Here is a 20,794-nt window from a genome sequence, read left to right as displayed (position 1 = left end):
CTTGTTGACGTCAGAGCTGCGTCTGTGCTCGCTCTGGAGAGCAGGACATCCTGTGGAATTGTTCTCAGCTAGGCCTGAAGAATGTAAAGCAGCAACCTCTCCCATCTAGCTCCACTCTGTGAAACGTAGGAGGGATGTGTGCCGACACAGAAACGATTAAGGGGAGAGACAGGCCCAGGGAGGAGAAGATCTCCATCATTAAGTAATTTGATAGGAAAAAAAAGGGAAGAGATTTGTGCAGATTTTATAGGATTAAATTGAGGTTCGAAATATGTTTCACTGCGTGTAGCCTATTCATTCCAGTGCTTAAAAGGCCGCCTCTCAATTATGAGCCATAGCAGTCAAGGGTATGAGACAAATAGATGATTATACTCTACTAAAAACCACCATGCAATGGATCAAAAACCAAAAGATGGTTGTGTTATTGTCAGACAAAAAAAGACACAGTGAGCCGACATGTCTGCATTTAGGAGAGTGTGGAAAGGAGTGAGCGCGGGGGAGGGGAGAGGAAGAGAGGTGGGCGATATGGGAGTGGAGTGACGCAGACTAGATAAAGTGGGGGTGTTGTGGGTGTTGCTATTTTTAGCCAGCGTATGGAGACTGATATTAGCTGCATTTCTCTGTCCGCCCCGGCTTCTTACGTCACGTTACTCCAAGTTGCTCCTCTCCACTGCATCATGTGACAGGTGCAGCCCCAGGCTCTGCTGCAAACCATCAGAGGAGGGACAGGAATACTAAACAGCCAAGGGTGACAAAGACTGCAGAATGAAAAGGATGGAGGCTGCGTGTGAAGGTGTCCTCACATTGGCTGGACAGGGAAACTACACAGCATCCAACAATGTGCATGAGATTACCTTGTCAGGGTGTTTCCCTGGATTTAGCATAGTGCAAGCTCAGAGCTATCATTACCCATATAAGGAGAAAAAGGGAGATTATTGAAAATTAACCAAGCCTCCTTCAAGCTTGAGAATTTAAATTTCACCGTGAACTGACTTTACTTGAAAAGTTGAGCCATTATTTTTTCTTTCTTGCTTTTTATTTTCATCATTTTTGATAAAGTGTAATTGCTAGACATGGCCTGTTACAACACACTTGGGCACCTAAAAATCTCATTGTTTATGTATCTCAACAAGACAAAAAAATGTAGAAAAAAAACAGATTCATTTAAATTTTTGTAACATTCTGACATTTAAAATGTCCCAGAAATGTGCAGGAATGAATGTAAAATGTGTTTGAGGAATAGACAACCACATAAAATCTGTTCAAACTGTTCCAAGTCTTATCCTTTCTCTTTACTCATAAATTCATGATCATGCTCATAAATCCACAGTTTATCATACAGTTTGGTTGTTTTGGGTGGAGACTTTGTGATGTGTAGAAGCAAAGCACATTATTACTGTGGTTAATCTCATGACAAACTACGATACAACCAGTACTCATCAATAATAATAACTAAACAGCATGCCAGTCATTTGAAATATGAAGGTTTGTTGGCATGATGATAGCCTGTACACACACTTATAGTTCTAAGCAGATTGCATCATTTATGAATGGTGAGTGAGGCACAAGACTGGGTTGACCTATGTACGAAACTGTGTGCAGGGATTGGACAGCGCAGGCTGACCGGTGTTGAGGCGCTTGCTGATTGGCTGCGTATCACTCTGGGCGGGGCTAACAGACAGGGATGTGGTGCTTTACGCTCGGAGGAGTAGTGCCGCGTATGTCACCGCCTGAAATAGGAACTGTTACAGATTTTTTCCAGAGAAAACGTTATATATTCTTTTTTGTTAATGTTGACATATGCCTTACTGTAACAAGTGGGGAATGGGGATAAGAAGTGAAGAAGACAGACATTGTGGTCCCTCGACTTAGTTCAATCTAGAGATCTGCTGCTGTTTTTTTTTTTTTTTTGGACCTGTCATAAAAGTCAGCTGTATGGAGCAAGAGCAGGAGCAGCAGCAGCGGGGACTCAGTAGCTTCACTCCGGGAAGGTCTGCATGCTGCGGGTATGGGGCGTCCACAGGTCCGCTTGACATGCGTTTGTCCATCACCTCGACTACCGGCAGTCCGGTGGAGCTGACTGTTCCCCGAGGAGAGACTGTTGAGGGACTGAGGACACACATCTCCCACAAACTCAGAATGCAAACAGACAGAATCGTCCTCCTCCATAAAGACAGGTGAAGGATTTTTCATTTTTTTTACACTGATGCTTTTCCGCATAAAGAATCAAAAATACCACTTTATCAAAAAGTGCTGACTAAATGATGGGCGTGTTTCAGGCAACTGACAGCAGGTAGATTGTTGGACCTAGGTGTAACAGATGGCAGCAAACTGACCCTGGTCCCTGTGGTGGAGGCTGGATTAGTAGTAAGTAAACCCATCCTACACTGGAGGACTAAAACATTCTCAGTAATTCAATGCACAATTTGAATTGGTTATAGGTTATGTTGAGTACTGTTTTTGTTCTCTTTCCTTTTTGCTGTCTCAGTGCTCTACTGCCAGAGCTGAGAGAAGTATCATGGATGTTTTGGAAAGTTTAACAGAAGTCCAGGTAAGAGTTTAGTGTATATGAATACCCACCAGTTGAATGCATGCATGAATAAAGTTGAATTATTCCTTGAACAGTCTACATTGTGCATTCACTGATGTGTTTTCCACCATGTAAACAATGCTCTGTGAAAAACACACAACATCCACTTTGCAATGTATTGTTCAGATGATCATGTTGGTTTCTACATCATTATTTTTTCTAAGAGTATGACACAATAACCAAATCAATTAAGGACATTTACAGAATAGGATTCTGTTGTTATGAGATTTTAAAGATTTTTTTTCTTTTCATGTTTTAAGAGAAATATAAATATGCATGCAAACTTTATTGCATAAGCTCCTTTACTAAACTATTCCTGTTTACCAAAAGTTATGTAGCTTTTAAGAAACACACACTAATACACATGCATAAACACTAACCTAAGTTTGTTTTGCAAGATGAAGCAAAGAGCTGGTATTCACTTTTATGAAAAAGCTATTCAAGATATTCAAAGTTGTTTACTTCAATATCTATCTGTATGGCCTCCATGGCTATAATGTAAGCTACATAGTATCAGCCATTTAGTAAAATGCTTAAAGAGACTGTAAACATGTAAATCAGTAAATCATTATGAGTTTAATCTTTAAGAGGGAAAACATGTCCTGCACAGGCAATACAACATTTGCTTAAGTTGTCTTTTTGTAAAGTAGCTGTTTAGTGAGTCTGTCTTCTAACCACTCATGTAGCCAAACAACACAGCACAGTAATTCTAATATTTTTAACTGTAAACCCTAATGTATTTCTCTCTTGACTGTCCTTCAGATCAGGGACTTCTTGTCAGGGCGCTCACCTCTGACCCTTAATCTGGGAATTGGTGCCCATGTGATGTATGTTCAGCTGCAGCTGTCTGCACAGAATGTGGCAGATCTGCAACAGCAGCATCAGCACCACCAGGACCTAGGGACTAGGAGCAGCAAAGGGCTTCAAACTGGGCTGCCTACTACTGCTGGGATGAGCCCCCCTGGGCCCCCCCAGGCCTTAGCCTCCGCCAACACAGCAACATCAACAACCCCTCCTATCTCCAAATCCTCTACTCAAACTCAAAACTCCTCAGTCCCTACATCAATGACCCAGTTAAACACTCAACGAACCAGAACTTCTTCAAACTCAACTGCTCCCAACTCCCACTCATCTTCCCCTGCCCCGGTGAATGGTCATCATCACTCATCTTCACATCAGTCCTGTCCTCCCAACACTCCCTGTACACCTTCTCTGGTCCTGTCAACCCCTTGTTTGCCTCTTGGTTATCCAAATCCCAAATCTCCACTACAAGCAGCCACACCCGTTTGTTCACCTGCACCCTCTGGCTCCAATCCTGGGCCTCCAAGTCCAGCAACAGCCACGACCTTAAACGAGGTTAGCTACATATTCTATGTTATATAATATTTACATTCATAATATAATATAATATAATATAATATAATATAATATCATATCATATCATATCATATCATATCATATCATATTATATTATATTATATCAATGCATGACTTAAGACATGATCTCCTTCTTATTACATTTCACTATATCTTACACACATGATGGATAAACTTGATTGATTGATTGTGTTACAGTGTAATATTCAAGCCTCATCTCCTGCTGAGCGATGCAAGCAGCCTGGTGCAGTCATTGAAAGTTTTGTGAGCCACTCTCCAGGAGTCTTTTCTGGGACTTTTTCTGGTAAGTTTGGGGGGCCTTAAGACAGCTAACAACACTACTGTATCACAAAAGTTTGGTAGCAGAGTTAGTATGTTAATGTATGTAGCTACGCTAGTGATTAACAGAAGGGAAATTTGTTATTCCACACATTTCCACAAAGAAAACCGTTGATTAATAGAGAAACAAATCATAAAAGAGTGTCACCCAGCACCCAGGTTTTCATCAAGGTGGTATGAATCAAGAGCAAAAAATAACTATTCATCATAAAGAGGGTAAATTAAACTACTACAGCTTTGATATTATCCTTGCACTCAGCGACTGATTTCCCTGATTTACTTTGAGCTTTAGTATGCACTATATACTGCTATATACTCAGTGGTGGACAAAGTACACGTCTTCATTACAACACTACTCCAATACAAGTGAAAGTTGTTCCATCAAATTATCACTTGAGTTAAAGTACTGGAGTAATTGCTTTCAAAATACTTGAGTATTCAAAGTACTTTTTAAAATATCTCAAATGTATATTCACAAAGCTTGAGTGGTGCTCATGCTGCCTCTGCAAGCTTTGAGGAGGCTTCATCTGCCAGCCACCTAGCTTTTTGTCAGACACCCTGGTCCTCCCATGCAAAGGCTGCTGCCCCACCCAAAGGAAAGTTATATTCCAAATCATAAACTAACTTATAAATCCAGCAATGTGTTACTTTATGTGGAACAAACAAGGTAATTGGGGCAACAGTCTCTGTAGGGACTGAGTCAGGTTTTCCATTATCTATTTTTTAATCTTTCCCCCATACACAGACACACCTCATATCCTCATCATTCCACTTGTGTTGGTCAAAAGTTCAAAGATGTCTTTGGTTTATAAAGTCTGCAAAATAAAGGCACTGGATGTTGTTAAAATAACTTACATATATTTTTTTCCACCAAAAAAATAGTTTGACAGCCAGGTTTGGCTTGGTGTTTGATGCTATATGTGTTTATACTTGCAGTCACAGAATATGTACTGCATATAATATATTAAGTAAACTATAGTCAGATGTTGAGACTACACTGCTGTGATTAAGTGATTGCTACAATAGAAAAGACATGGCATTATTCTTGTCTACATTAAGATGCCTATGTAGAATTAAATGTTAACATGGTATCATTCTTTTTTATTTTGCCATCAGTTTAACATGAGATACTTCATACTTTCTGAAACGGATGTCATTTCTGTCTTTATGATTCTTGTTATTATAACAGAAATCACATCATTTTAATGTCAATCAGCAATATTCCAGGAGCTGTGCCTCATAGTATGGGTGGGTGGTTCTTAAAAGAGCCGTTTTAAATATGCTTGTGCACTACATCTCCTGGCATGCAACACTTCATCCCACTGAGGAGGAGGATGTTATGGTCTTCCTGCATGTATGGCTTTCTTTGCTGAGGTGTTGGCTGCAGGTTGTCATTGGCCAGGCAGAGGCTCCTCCTCACCTCAATGCATTCCACAGGGAGGATCTCAATACATGAGCGGTTGCCCAGGCTTATGTAGGAATCACCTGTGGTACCTGCAGAACAGGAAACATTCAGCCTGAGTGACTGATGGAGAAGACAGTTTGTATTGTACCCAGTATCTGTTGGGTTAGTATTACTGTATAAGCTTACATCTACACAGTAGCGGATTATAAACTTATAGAAATTAATCTGTTTGAATTGAATTGTGCATAACTTACATCACTTTCATTTATTCATCTGACTTCATTTGAGTATTGATAAGGCTGCTACAATATAGACAGACTGCAGAAATAAAAAGCGTTAGTTCAGAATAACACACTTACACAGTGAGAGCTTTGTCAGCATCATTATGACAAAAACAATGTGTGTTTTAGGGTTGGGCCCAGGAACTCAACCAGGCATAGTGTGACATAAAGGGGCGGGGTTTGGGCCTCCTAGCCAACTCCCGACCGGGAGTCAAGTCAGGCATGTCCTTATTTGGGCAAAAACTCGTAAACTTAATATTTTCTGAATCGCTGCGTTAGAATAAAATTCACTCCCCGTCCTGTATGTGGCGATAGAGAAATTAGCTATGTAGAGCCATGCCGGTTTTTGAACCAGGCTGTAAACATGTTTATTAATGCTGCAAAGATCGTCTTTTTCCCACTTATGTCTATGTGATTTCCGGTGTTTCTGCAGCCAGCCTCAAGCGGATTCTCGATGAATTGCAGTTTATTACACTTCCGCATGGGCTTCATAGTTTGCCATCTAGGGGGCTCAACAAACACAAGAACAGGTTCATGAAGCTTCATTTGCCCATCACTAGTCCCAAGCTCACGGGTCGTCAAGCTGGGAACTAGCTAGCCTCAAGTTGCTCTGGAAGCGTCTATCCTCCGGCTGCAGTTCCAGGGGCAGGCAGTGAGATTAACCAAGGTGTTGAGCCTCTGTGTTATGTTGTGTTGGTTGTGACAGCAAACATGATGGCGTTTGGATCTCCAACGTCCTTGAGACTTCCACAATGGATTAAACAGCAGCAAACGAGTAACTTCAGTCATGCCTGATTACAGAACTACAAGGCAAAAACAAACACTGCTGGTCAGTGTTAATTTCGTCAACGAAATAATGATGATAAATGTTCGTCAACGACTGATTTTTTCATGACGAAAACGCTATGACCAGCTAAAGTGCATCACTGATAATAAAAACTCTGACGAAAATATGCTTTGATTCCGTTGACGAAACGATGACGAGACGAAAACATTAGTGGCGGATCGTCAGACATTCAAAATCCATGTTTAGCTTGGCTCACTACCTGCAGCAGGTGTGCTTTATGAACCAGCTCTCCTCACCTCAATGCATCTGTCTCAGTTTCATTGATGATTTTTACCCCCGGTGTGAGTTAGTGACAAAGACACAACCGGGGGATGTCTGTCTAATATTTGATGTTTGCCATTGTGGCCGTGATCACGGTAAAAAGCTCCGCGTCTACAGCTTGATTTAATCCAGTTTGGTGTTACATCAGACACATTTAGTAAGTATGGATCAACTCCTTGTTGAAAGATGCAGATGCATTTCAGAGTGCCGTGAACTGACTGTCTGTACAGTGCGCCTGTCACTGCAGGTGCAATACAGCCCTTTCATTGCATTTCTCTGTGAATCAAGAGAATCAAGTGGTCACATCAAGAATGTTTTCTTTTGACTTTTTAGCAGGGACAGGCTGAATCGTTTAAATTAAGATAGTACACAAGCAAAAGTGTTAAAGGAGTGAAATTTTGACGATTTTAACACTTGGTACATCCCTGATACCGATATCTGATCGACTACATTAATTATTTAAAGAGTGAAGATGTTTTGGCAAAAATCAAAGACTAAAATGTTTTGAGTTTTCGTCGACTAAACTAGACTAAAACTATAAAGGGCTGAAAAGACTAAAATGTGACTAAAACTAACAGGCATTTTCGTCTTAAGACTAAGACTAAATCTTAAACACTGCTGCTGGTATCTAGCAGACTTATGGGGCGCCTTGTAAAGTTGTGCACACCTAAAATAACAACAACATTTCTCCACATTTAGCTCCAAAACATCATAAAAATGTAGAATGAATTTTTGAAAGTCACTTTTTTTATGGCAGTACGGCCTGCTACATACTACTTATGCAGGACACAGTAGCTACTGCATTAGTAGGTAGTACTAAGTAGTACTAAGTAGGTAGTAACTACTTTGTACTGCATTGTGCACACCTAAAATAACAGCAACATTTCTCCACATTCAACTCCAAAACGTCATAAAAATGTAGAGTGAATTTTTAAAAGTCACTTTTTTTTATGGCAGTACGGCCGGCAGTACGCAGTAGTTACTGCATTATTTATTCATTTATTCATTTATTGCACATATAAAAGAACAAAACAAACATTGCATGTTAAATAACACAATCCAATATATAACAGATACAATTCAATAATAAAATTAACCACTAACATGTTATTTGCAGGAGGAGCCAAAAAAAAGGCTTGTCGAGTGGCCCTCCATAGAAACAATCAACACAAAGACAAAGTATCAATGTAGAAACAGAATATCTACATACAGAACAAAAAAAGATTAATAAGAGGGATTAATATTTAAAACAATGATGAAAAGAAAAGAAGGGAAAATTAAGAAACAAACAAAACACAAAAGAACAGAATATTTATTTATAAGTTAGGAAAGTGGGGAGAGTATGTGTTTGTAAATATGCATTAAAGTTGAATCATGTTGCATTACTTAACTCACCTAATAGAAATGTTATGGTTTGTTTCTTGAATTAGTTGAAATTTGTGTTACTTCTTATATGACCAGGTAAACTGTCCCAAAAGTGAGTGCCTCTGCATCTGATGGAAAACTGAGAAAATGTTGTCCGATAGAAAGCTGGATGGAGTTTATTTGCAGACCTTGTTTGGTTAAGATGTATCTGAGAGTTTAACTGAAATAAATCCCGAAAGCTTACTGGGAGTAAGTTGTGAATGTATTGAGAGACAAAAATATTAATTCGTAGACGGTGAAGGTCAAAGATGGGGAGGATTTGTAATGACTGAAAAATAGGAGTAGAACTACTGAATCATCATCATCAGCCTATCATTTGTAGGTAGTATATTGCAGGCCGTTTCAGAAACAGCCCCTGTGTCGTATATATGTATGGTCTGCGCCAGGGCTGCACGTTCCGTAGACCAATCACAGTCAGTCATGTTCAACAGCCAATAGGAACGCTTAATGCTAAAACAATGTAGCTGGGCAACCATAGTGATATTCTGTGAGAATATTACAGACACTTTTATCCTGACAGTGTGGTGATAAAGTGTTCTTTGGTAAGTTAAGGAGAAGGTTACAGTGAACTTCGGGGAGGGAGAGACGGGTTTACACGTCTGAATCATAGACTGTATAAATAAGGTCTGAATGAATGGAAGACGTCATGTTGGTATCTTTTGCCCTCCAGGCTGCTGCTGTGGTCACGTGATTGAAAACTATGAATTGATGCCGCACGCTTGCATTAACCTTCCTGTTGTGTTCGTTATCTGGAACAGCAATAATGTTCCCGGGTCAATTTGATTTGGGGCATATTCAGTTATCCAAAAGTGTCAAAACCGCCAAAAATCCAAATCCACATTTTTTTTAAATCTAATTTTTAACTCCTTTACTAACCACTTAAATCAAGATTTAGTGCATTGGTGTTCCTTAATTCTCAGAGATCATGATTCAATGAGGATAACTCACTCGTTTTTCATTAAAATTCATGTTAAAACTTTTTTTAATGTACATTGGAAAGACTTAAATATAAATACAATAGCTTGACATGATATAGATTTTTGTTTATTTAATTTAATTTTTTTAAAATTATTTTTATGAAGTGATGTTGATAAATTAACACAACTCCTCTTCTGTCACATGCTGCCCAGATTTTTATGCTACATTTAGCTGGTTTGGAAGGCATATATTGCCTAAAATAGACTTTTAAAAAGGTCAATTTGACCCGCAACGTAACAGGAGGATTAAGAATCTTTCCTCTTGGAGACAGTCTGGGTGTTGTTAAAATAATTGGAGGAGACAAGGAAAAGCGACTCTCGAGGCTCACTCAGAAGCGAGAGAGGTTATTGTGTGGCAGGAAGACCAGTATTACCAGTTGTTACTGCTATGCAAGCTTCAGAGTATCCCGGAAATCTATTCATGAGGTTCTCAGATGCTGAACACAGAACCAGTCTGTCCAAGGTTTACATGTGACACATGACGTACCACAGGTCGGCAGGCAAAGAGTGCTGAGACTTCCTTCCATGGTTGAGGTGCAATCCTTGACGTTAAGGGGGCTTTAAGACTGAATGCTTTCACCTCATGCAGCTTTTTTCTTATGTTGTTGCTCCTCTTTGGTTTTAGATTGTCTTGTAAGTCCACTTGGGCTTGGCACCTTTCTGGTGCATGACATGATTAATAAAAATAAACAAACTAACAAACATATCAGTATGCATTGTCAGGTTCTGGGAATATGAAATTTTGTTTGGCAAAAATGTATAATTTCATGGGTTCCATTTCTGCAGCAGATAATAATGTTGGAGGATGTTAAGGTCATCTTTGCAATAACACATACAATTTCTGCAGCAACATATTCTACAAAACATAAATAGTAGAATAGAGGAACGTGTGCACTTTTTTTATTGAGAGCCAAATTGTCAGCACCTTTGGGGATGGCTTGGCCACACAAACATTAGTGCTGGTTTTTCATTTAGAATCCAAATGGCTTTTCAGAAATTCACACAGGAGATTCACTCTTTACTTTTATTTGCTTGTACAAAATGACTCGATGCATCCTTGTGTACCACAAAAAAATCATGAACATGCAGGAGCTTTTCCACATATTTTGCCTATGGAAACACCGGTCCATCAAATGGGCCAGCGTTTTTAACACAGTGCCAAATTCATAACACACGTTATCTCAGGAAACTTTGCTAAAAAGAGAAGGTCTAGATTGTAACCTTGGCTATATAGACCAATATAATTTGCCATGAGCAAACGCTGAGCAGCATTTGGCTACAAAGGTACGGAATAACTAGCTTTTAACAGGCCAAAACCTTGATCAGAACCTGACTCATGGGTTAATAGTCATCTATATTATAAACCTGCACCGGTATTCCTTATTTAAACTGCTTTTCTGTCCTTTGGTGTTACCTGCTGCTGGAATCAGGATTTCCTGAGGCAACCTTCCCAAATGATTAATAAAGTTCCTATCTATCTATCTATCTATCTATCTATCTATCTATCTATCTATCTATCTATCTATCTATCTATCTATCTATCTATCTATCTATCTATCTATCTATCTATCTATCTATCTATTTCTTGAAGAAGTAGTGAAATAGATTGATTGATTGATCTTGTCTGGCTGTCTGTTATCTGATCTGATTCATTTATCTTTGTTTAGTCGGGGGCCTTGTGATCCTTGTCCCACCTGGTTGGGGGTAAGGGAGGGATTTTCTAATAGCATAGCTGATACTCCAGCAGTTGTTAACATGCTGTGGAGCAAGGCGGGGGTCGTTTTGCAACACTCAGTGTTATGGAAATGTTGGGTCACCTTCAGCTGAGAGGGGATTGTATTCTGAAGGTTTGTGTTTACCAAATGAAAGGGAGGTGGCCTGATGATGATTTGCATTGAGGGACTGAGATCCTGCCCCCCTGCAGTGGTGTGAATATGGACAGAGATGATGGGTGGGGACCCAGACACTCTGGTTGGGGGTTGTGAGAAAGCTATTGAAACCCATACAAGCGACCAGTGGGTCCCCCTGTTCTATGGAGTCATCTACTACATCTCATTTAAACCTCCTTGCCTTTGTTCTCTTCTCTTTCTTGCCTCCATTTTCTCCAGTTTATTTTTTTTGCTTCATTACATACAGTTTTAAAACAGCCAAAGGAGACATGACAAAGAAACTCACAAAGTTATCACATCAGAGCAGCTGGATTCACTAAACCTATCAGATTTTGTCTTTAAAACTTAACAAAGAATTTATTTTTCATCAGGCACCCTGGCCCCTTGCAGTCAGAGCAGCATCACCCATCCTAGAGGTGGCATCGGCATCATCCTCCAGATCCTCAATGACCTCCTCAGAGCTGCCTTCCACCACCAGGGGGCTTCACCTGCTGTCTCTCACTCTGCTGCGTCAAACCCTCCAGTCAGCCCACTGCTCTCTGCAGAGGAGCAGAACAAAGCAAAAAGTAAAGCAGTGGAGACCCAGAGCACAGAGCATCTCAGTAAAACTCCAGGTGAGCTTTAAACAAATGTGATTGTATAATTATTGCATAATGGTTAACATACATCCTCTCTGCAAATACACATTTCAGTTGGCTCAGATGACCAAGAGTCAGACCAAGCTTTTAGGCTGGTGATGATAAAAAGCCATGCTTTTGTGTGAGATGTGAAAACAATTAACATACATTAAGGCTCATTAAGGGGGGGGAAGTACACAACTCCCTTACTTAAAAGTATAGTACTGGTCAGTTATTACTCCAATATCAAGTTTCAAAACAGCCATTTCAGTAGGTGCTGCAAAGAAGTTTGTGCACGGTAAACAAAGCTAACATCTAATAATTTTGGGGGTCAGATGGCCTTGCTTTGTCAGTTCAGGCCCACTGTACATAGGCTATAGTCCCCATCTATGGTTACATGCTCTATTTGACTTATTTTAACTCATACTTAACTAATATTTGGCCAGATAACTCTTGGCTTAATAATTGTATTTCTTGTATTGGAATCTCTTGTATGGAGATTTTTTTCTCCACCTTTTACTCTGTCAAAGTCTTGAATGTATTGCTGATGACTAATCAAGAACACCGAAACTAACTTTGTGAATCTGTCTCCTTAGATGAAGAGAGACCCCTTCTCCACACACCCACACAGGAAAATCAGGCTTTGCACTGTAAGCTGGAACGTCTGCAGTTTTTGATGCAACAGAGGCGGACTCGTAGGAAATCACATCTTTCACAGACATCTCACCCATACCAACATCGTCACCATCATCCCTAGTCCTCTGGATGGTGGACAAAAAAATACATCCACTGAGATAGTAGTCGTACCATCATAGATGGAAATCTAAGTTGATATCTGATTTTACAGAGACGGTGAGACAGCAGCCAGTGCACCCAAGCCCACCTAGAGTATTGTGCGGGATGGCTATTAAGACATGTTTTTATTAATGATGTTTCTTTTCTATTCTAATTTCTGAAGATTGTACGTCTGAAATATTCAAGGAGGCTTTATTCTGTGACTGTCAGTATTCTGAGTGTTTACCTTTAGCTGAGACTGACCTGAAGTGACATCAGTTGTCATTGATATGTAGCATATGTCATATTAGATGTTGTGTTTTATGCAAAACCTCTAAATGTGTGTTTTTATGTATTTCAATGCCTTAATTGTACATGTCCTGATGTTAAACTGCTCTGTTCTGTGTAGAGGATGTTCCTCTAAATTATTTCTCTTATGCAATATTTAGATGTAAATGTAAGTCAAGAAAATACTTGCAAATAATAAAGAAGAAAAATAATGGAAACCAAGAGATGTTTATGTGTCAAGTGCTTTTCAAATATGGATAACATTACATGAATAAGCCCTGTGATAGGTTGGCGACCTGTCCAGGGTGTACCCTGCCTTCCGCCCGAAGCCAGCTGGGATAGGCTCCAGCACCCCGTGACCCCTAACGGGATAAGCGGTCAAGATAATGGATGGATGGATTACATGAATATCTTTATATATGTGTCAATGTAATGGACTTGATGTTATTCAGACATTTGTTCGTTTTATGTGCAGTAATGTTATGAATAACACTGACTCTTAGATCTGTCGCCCTATATCCAAATAGAAGTGTTGGTATTGTCAAATAGAAAAGTGTAAAAGCTGTAATTTTAAAAAAGTTGTCAGTTGACAAGAACAGACAGTGATCAGGTATGCAGATGAATATATACATATATATATAGTATAGTATATTTTGTATAAACAGTTAACAAATAGCTGTACTCTGGTATTTGGGATTAAGCAGGACATTTTACATACCGAGATGTGAAGGGTTGTAGCATTAAGTGAGCAGACGCACACAACTTAAGTAGGGAGCTCCATATGTAGGCAGTGGTGGACAAAGTACACAGCTTCATTACTTAAGTCAAAGTATAGATCCTCCTGGTCAAAATTTCCTCCAATACAAGTGAAAGTTGTTCAGTCAGATTATTACTTGAGTTAAAGTACTGAGGTACTTCCTTTTAAGAATACTGAAGTATTCAAAGTACTTTTTAAAATATCTCTAAACTTTGTATTTTCACAAAGCATGATGTCAGTCAAGAATACATAGGAGTACATTCTGTTACATTATGTTTATTTAGAAACCATTACTTGAAATCTCTAAAAACTATACCATGGAATAAAAATGGAAGCTAAGTGACTCCAAGCACAGACAACTTAGTTTGAAATTGTCATCTGGATTTTAACAAATGTTACATAGCTCAACACGCTTTCTCAGGTTGGACAGTGAATTTTTGTATGTTTGGGCAGAGTGTGGAGACCCACAATATACAGATAGGGCTAAACCCCTGAGACAAACAGAACTACACAAACACATTTTACTGTCTTAGATAAGATAAGATAAGATAAGATAAGATATACTTTATTTTTGTTACAGCAGCTTCTTTTGTTACAGCAGTTTACAACACGGGAAAGGGGAATACAACAATGTACTAACATAGTTAAAAAAATATATGACAATGACAAAGGTAAAATAGAAATAGAATAAAATAAAATACAATAAAATTAAGTAAAATGAAATAAAATATGGCAACTTTTACAGATGTATACACACTATGTACACTTCCATCTGATAAATAGATACTGAGGTAAGTTATTGCACAATACAAAATGCACCAGATTATCTAAACAGACATACACAGTATGAAGAACAGTGCGATTCAGATGGATACAGTAGTTATTTGTGAATATGCCAAGTCACATAGTAACTTCCATGTTGTGGAATGAAAGATGAGAACAGATGATTAACGGATTATGGATCAGATTTCAGAAAAGAGAAGGAAATTCATGAGCTGACTTCAAAGCAAAAGTAGTGAGTAACCAGAGCATTGATAGAAATGTAGTGGAGTAAAAAGTACAATAATTGTCTTCTGAATGTAGTGGAGTAAAAGTAATAAGTATCCCCAAAAATAATATTCAAGTAATGCACAGACAGAGCCGTGGGAAGTGGCTTAAGTTGGGGGTGCTGTAGTAAGAGGTGCAATTTTTTTTTCTTTTTGCAATTAGGTTACTTATGCAACTGATAGGCTATAGTGCACATACATTTTATTTTTACTATCTGGTTTGAATACAAGCTTTCAAGAGAACTTTTCATTATTAATTCACAAATTGCTACTTTCATACCCCGTTGTACAGCAAAGAGCATACAAGCCAAACCTAGTAGAACAGGCCCAAAAGGCAGTAAAGCGCATTGAACAGAACTTATCCAAATACGTTTAGTTTTTAAGCAGGCACACACAGGGCCCATGCATTAGGTTATTTTAAAACGAACAATTATTTAAAATTGCTATAATTATTTCTCAAATCTTCCTCAGGCATTACATTTGCAGAAAATAAAACAATAAAAAACGGATTTATTGTGTTAATCAATGTATTTGTTTCAACTTATTTATGCATCCAGAGAAAATTGTAAGATGCCTTTTCCAACAGTGGGTGCTGCAGCACCCTCAGCACCCCTACTTCCCACGGCCATGAGTACAGATACTCAAAAAATGTACTTAAGTGGTACTGTACTCAAGTAAATGTACTTTGTTACTGTCCACCACTGTGTAGGCTACATGGTAGGATGGAGTGTAAATTGATATCCATGTTTCAATTTCTTAGTGGTGACATATTCAATGTGTGAAGCAACGGTAAGATAGGGCATTAGATAAGACTTTACAATAAGTATACAGTTACACCGATAGGTGGCGGTACTGACGCGCCATGTTTCTTGTGACCCGACCCGACAGTAAAGGGAAGAAGAAGAAGACGTCACTGCGAAGTGAAAAACGAAGCGCGCTCTCTCCCCTCTCTCATTCGACCTGCTGCAGAGCTCCTTCTCAGTCGTGTACTTGTCGTTGAAAAGGTAAATACAATTTTAATGTCGTTTTTTTTTTCTTCGAATTCTCTTTGCAATATTATTATTACTAACCACATTAATATATGTTCTTGATATATTAGTAAGGGTTATGCAATATCCCTCAAAAAATGTATGTTTCATGATACCTTAAAAAGTAATCTGCGAACAAAAGCCTTGTAATTTAATAGTAAATGGTAGAACGTGAATATGTAATTCTGTTGAAAATAGTAGAAGTGGTTCCATATTGTTCCTATATTGTGTCTTCGTTGGGCCCTGAGTGTTGTTTGATGGAGCAGTTAGCCGCAGTTGAAGCTAACTCAAAGTGGGTCAGAGAAACAAAAGGGACGACCACGAGCTCGCCGCTACAAAATGGCGCCGGTCGCAAATTTCTAGCAAGCATTGCTAATCCGCTAACCACGTTCACAAGGCCCGAGGCCTGACTCTGCAGAGACCACAAAGGTCGATGATATACCAGACCATTATTTTCTCCATGTTGTCGAATTAAATGCATTATAGCGACAGTTGGAGATTTTATACGTGATATTCTGATAAGATTAGCCGTTATTATATAAGGATCAGTGACCTACTTTTGTTCCGTTACTTCAGTTGGCGAGGACCGTTATGTGGCGGCGATGATAGTTTTTTTGTAATAAACCTTTTTTATTCTGCTTTACGATTATTTTCTAGCTCCACTGAAGATGTCGGACGAGGGTAAATTGTTCATCGGAGGACTGAATTTTGAGACCAACGAGGAGACTCTGGCCGCGGCCTTCGGCAAATATGGAACCATCGAAAAAGGTATGTTAGGTTTTTACCGCACAGTTCGAAGTGCGATATAGCACCCGGAGATCAAATCATATGATTTTCTGTGCGAATTGATTATTGACTCAATTTCCCTTCCTTCCATCAGTGGATGTAATCAGAGACAAAGAGACCGGGAAATCTCGCGGGTTCGGCTTCGTGAAGTACGATAACATCGAGGATGCGAAGGATGCAATGAACGGAATGAACGGAAAGGTAACTGCACCATTTTAGTATAGTATTTATTACTGCCTATGCATTTCAGTGCCCTGTGCACATTGGATATAGTTTCATTTTTATTTTATTTTCAATTGTCTCCTTTTCTAAACACAACCATTGTGTTGCAGTCTGTTGATGGCCGTCAGATTCGCGTGGATGCAGCTGGAAAGAGTGGACGCGCCAGGGGAACTTTCCAGGGACAAGGACGTGGTGGAAGATTCAGCGGATCACGGGGTAGAGGTGGGCGTGGTTACTCCAGAGGTGAAGACTGTCAGTCTGCATCGGGAATAACTTTACTTACTTTTTCAGTATTCAAAAATTTGCTAACATTGTATATTGTGTATATACTTAATTGCTGTGCTTCTTTCTACCCCATAAGGATACAATGGAGACAGAAGTTATGAAAGATACGACAGAGGCTACAGCGATAGGGGCTTTGGTTCAGAGAGGAACTTTGGTGGTGGAAGTGGCGGCGGCGGCGGCGGTGGATACAGGAGTGGAGGATACAGTGGTGGAAGTGGTGGCGGCGGCAGCTACAGAGAAAATAGGTAAGACAAGGTCACTTCCTGATTGAGAGCAATGTAGAATTTAATGCAATATATGCTATATATAAAATCATTTTGTCTAATTTCAGGACTAATCAGTCTTCTGGCTATGAACGTGGAAATTACCGCGATTATGATGCCTATGGTAAGCTTGACTAATATTCTTCTATACATTGAATGTAGGCTTATGTTGGGGCTGTCTTCACATTTTCACAGATTAACCTGCATTCAGACAATGATTAACTTTAATTCTCAAATTAAAAAATTACAATGAAAATTGTGTTCTTTAATATTCATTAGACTCACTAAATCACACTAGGCATCATATAAAGAGTAACAAACTATCATACAGCCCCAACATGAGATCATGTTATAATATATGCCCCTCAGTTTTGTACCTGAGCCTAAGCTGATGCCTTTCTATGTCCGTTGCCAAAATTATCAGCCCCTCCCCCCTCCTCTGACCATTTGAGCTGTTGATGAAACCTTCTTAATCGGATATATCTCGTATCTAAGCTGATGGAGCCCCTAAAACAAATTGAGGGAGGGTTTTTGGACTGTCTGGTGGGTTGAGGGGATGTTGTGAAACTCCAGAACTTTCAGTGTCTTTACCTGTGTGCCCACTTCTTATCCTCAGCTACACAAGAGTAAACATCTCCCTGATTCAAGATCATCACTTGGCTGGCTGTATTTCAAAGATGCGCTCCTCAAGAAAAATGTCCACGTGTTATTGCTGACCTTAGTTTTGTAGTTCTGTTGTAGTAGCTCAAGCATCTTAAAAAAATATGTAGCCATGAGTTTTGGTCATTCCTAAACAAACCATGTTACAAAGTACAGTTCCAGACTCTTATCTTGCTTGATTGGGCATCTTAATTCCTCAAAGCTCGTTTGTTAACTAAAAGGCATCTGTGTAATCTGATTAGTACTTCAAGTCCCAATCAGGGGATCAAACAGCTCTCCAAGTGGCTTTCGTTGATCAGCCACTACCACTGCTGTAGACATTTTGTCCAGCACATTAGTGTCTCCTGATTTTGATTCCTTGGTAACCTTTTTTCTTTTTTTTTTTTTTTTCCTTCATTTTTCTTTTTTTTTGACTGAAATATCCGATGGGGCTAGATTTGTTTGTTCCCTTTCCCCTGTCAGTCTCTGACTGGACTACCTCTTGCCAGGTTTTAAACTGAGTGACGATAAGAGCTTAAATTGCTCAAATGGGAATTTGGGGGATTTTTTTTTTAAACTAAAAGCTTACTATAGCTGAGGCTCCTGTGTGTTCAATTTCCCAAAAGAGTGAATTCCTTTCAGACTGGTGAACTACACATCCGAAGTGGCCGGCTGTTCATGAAGTCTGTCCAAGGTATCTTCTGTGCTCTGCTCAACATCTGCATTTTAAATGTGCTGTAAAATGGACTAATCTTGTTTAAGTGATCGAAAATGTAACTACGTTTCCACAAAGTAATAATTCAACCGGGAAAAGTTTTGTACTTTATGTTCTTTGTATGATCAATATATTTTTTTCTTTGTCAGTTTGGCTTCATGGAGCCTATTAAACAGAATGTGGAAAATAATCTCGATTCCTTTGCATTTCAAAACTTATCGCATGGGGGAGTCTAAACTGCGACAGGACCAAGTCACTGTAGTTGGGATAGTATTAAGAAAAAAAGGGGGGTAATCTGAAATTGGGTTTATTCTAAAGGTTCCACCAAGTTTAAGAAGCCGTCTGACTGGTTCTCTTGGATAGTAAACTGATGGTTTTTGGGCCAGTGAATCCTGTCCAGGTCTAAAAACTGTAATGTGTTTTGATCAAACCCCCGGTGAGGTTTGAGTAATGAGCCTCTGCAGTGGCACAAGAATAATACAGCTGGTGTCTGGTCATGTTAATGCTTCATTACGTTCAAGAGGTCAGCTACTTCAAAAACCTACAAGTCCTTGGAGAGTGAAGTGTTGCGCCTACCAACAAGTGCTCATCAGAGATGAAAGCTGCTCTTGCCTAGGTCATATGTGGAGAAAATAGTCCAATGCACGTGAGGTAAAAATCTCCTTTTGCTTTGCTCACATCCTTCCAACTCAGTTCTCATTGTTTCCATGAATGCCTTCAAGTTAGTCGTGTGTAGAACTCTGCTGCAGATGTCGCCTAAAACATGCCATGGCCTCTTCCCCAAATTGTGATTCATAAAGTCCATTGAGAAAATGTCCCAATGAAGCCCCTCTGGATTGTAGTGCTCCACCTGAGTCCACCACGCAAAAAGCAGCCTCTTAAGTCGTGGGTAGTTACATGCTCAGTCCACCTCTGCTCACAGCACTAGTCGTCAGATTTGCTCCAGTAATGTATCACAACAGTCCTTATTGATGTAAAGACTGTACTTAGTTTCTCTTTGTATCCTTACACATGATTCAGCGGTGAGTTTCAGACACTCTAAATAGGGTTGCATGCATTTTGTGTTGATTTTTCTTGTGCCTGATGTGGTTTGCAAGGCTTAATCCATATCTTTGTTTCTCTTTAGAGTAAAGTGACTGTGGGAGGCGTCACTGGATCAACCTGAGGGTGAAGTGTGCAGCTTGAGACTTCGGTCATCTAAGCAGACAGCAGGTAAAACCCTGTCTGGTTGGAAAAAAACATAAACTTTTTCTAGGTCTAGAAAAATAATCCAACTGATAAAACTGTTTTTAATGCTGTTTCAGGTCCGATGTGCGGCAGCTGTAAGCAACAGCAACATGGGAGGAGCCTGCCAGGATCCTGCAAACTGTAAAGCTGGGGCTTTATTCTTTGATAAAATCAAAGTATGGAGAAGTCAGTCAGCCCCAATAGCTAAACAGTCATCTCTGGTCACTTGGTGTGTACTGAGGGGGCCTTCCTTACCAATGGGCCTTACTAAAACAGCATTTTGCTGGTTTATTATTTTGTATTACAATAAAACAAATAAAACCTTACCTGTTCATTCTAGTTTTTTGAACTGTTTATTTAAGTTTGGTCATTTTACAAGGTGATTCACTGCAAGAGTGATTTCAGCAGAAAAGCTGTCTAATGGTCCCTTTTTAATAATGCATGAACTTCATACTTTTTCTGTTAATAAATGAATTCAACATACACTCCCTCACAGGAGAAGTAGATCTGCCTCAAAACAATCAAACATTCTTTTATTGGCATCTAAGGGTGTGGTCATTTCTGGGTAATTCATTGTCAACACTGTAAATGTCAGTTGTACTGGAGGCTGTAAAATCATACGAGGACACTAATCTCGTTCCCTTCTGGGATCAATATCAAAGTACAAAGGGCAAAGTTCTGTCATCACAACAGAAATTCATTGTGCTGCTGCAGACTGCTTTTGTTTGGTTGAGCTGACAAGACTTGATATTACAA

The 20,794-nt window shown here is 39.4% G+C and overlaps 2 protein-coding genes and 1 long non-coding RNA gene across 7 annotated transcripts; all 3 read left to right on the top strand.

The window, feature by feature from the left end:
- LOC117827105 lies at positions 1-1,271 on the top strand. The gene is made up of 2 exons (XR_004634150.1): positions 1-202; positions 687-1,271. It is a non-coding gene; the product is annotated as an uncharacterized LOC117827105 (long non-coding RNA).
- Positions 1,272-1,711: 440 nt separating this feature from the next.
- LOC117826266 (midnolin-like) lies at positions 1,712-13,288 on the top strand. Its single transcript, XM_034702207.1, has 7 exons — positions 1,712-2,177; positions 2,280-2,367; positions 2,489-2,551; positions 3,353-3,946; positions 4,166-4,271; positions 11,763-12,005; positions 12,605-13,288. Exons 1-7 carry the CDS (start codon positions 1,936-1,938, stop codon positions 12,763-12,765), a joined length of 1,497 nt encoding a protein of 498 aa, XP_034558098.1. The 5' UTR covers positions 1,712-1,935; the 3' UTR covers positions 12,766-13,288.
- Positions 13,289-15,745: 2,457 nt separating this feature from the next.
- On the top strand, positions 15,746-20,372 carry cirbpa (cold inducible RNA binding protein a). 5 transcript variants are annotated; one of them, XR_004634162.1, is made up of 8 exons: positions 15,746-15,877; positions 16,559-16,669; positions 16,782-16,888; positions 17,020-17,131; positions 17,271-17,439; positions 17,526-17,581; positions 19,938-20,023; positions 20,116-20,372. XR_004634162.1 is itself a non-coding variant. In XM_034703725.1 (7 exons), exons 2-7 carry the CDS (start codon positions 16,570-16,572, stop codon positions 18,744-18,746), a joined length of 552 nt encoding a protein of 183 aa, XP_034559616.1. In that variant the 5' UTR covers positions 15,746-15,877; positions 16,559-16,569; the 3' UTR covers positions 18,747-19,001. The 5 variants fall into 5 exon arrangements, 3 of the variants coding, with proteins under 3 accessions (XP_034559616.1, XP_034559614.1, XP_034559615.1); XR_004634161.1 differs by having other exon boundaries at positions 17,526-20,023; positions 20,116-20,364; XM_034703725.1 differs by lacking the exons at positions 19,938-20,023; positions 20,116-20,372 and adding an exon at positions 18,739-19,001.
- Positions 20,373-20,794: the final 422 nt, after the last annotated feature.

Source organism: Notolabrus celidotus, chromosome 15, assembly GCF_009762535.1.
Source record: "Notolabrus celidotus isolate fNotCel1 chromosome 15, fNotCel1.pri, whole genome shotgun sequence".
NCBI lineage: Eukaryota > Metazoa > Chordata > Actinopteri > Labriformes > Labridae > Notolabrus > Notolabrus celidotus.
The sequence above is the reverse complement of the archived record's forward strand: the minus strand, read 5'-3'. Positions and strand labels throughout refer to the sequence as shown.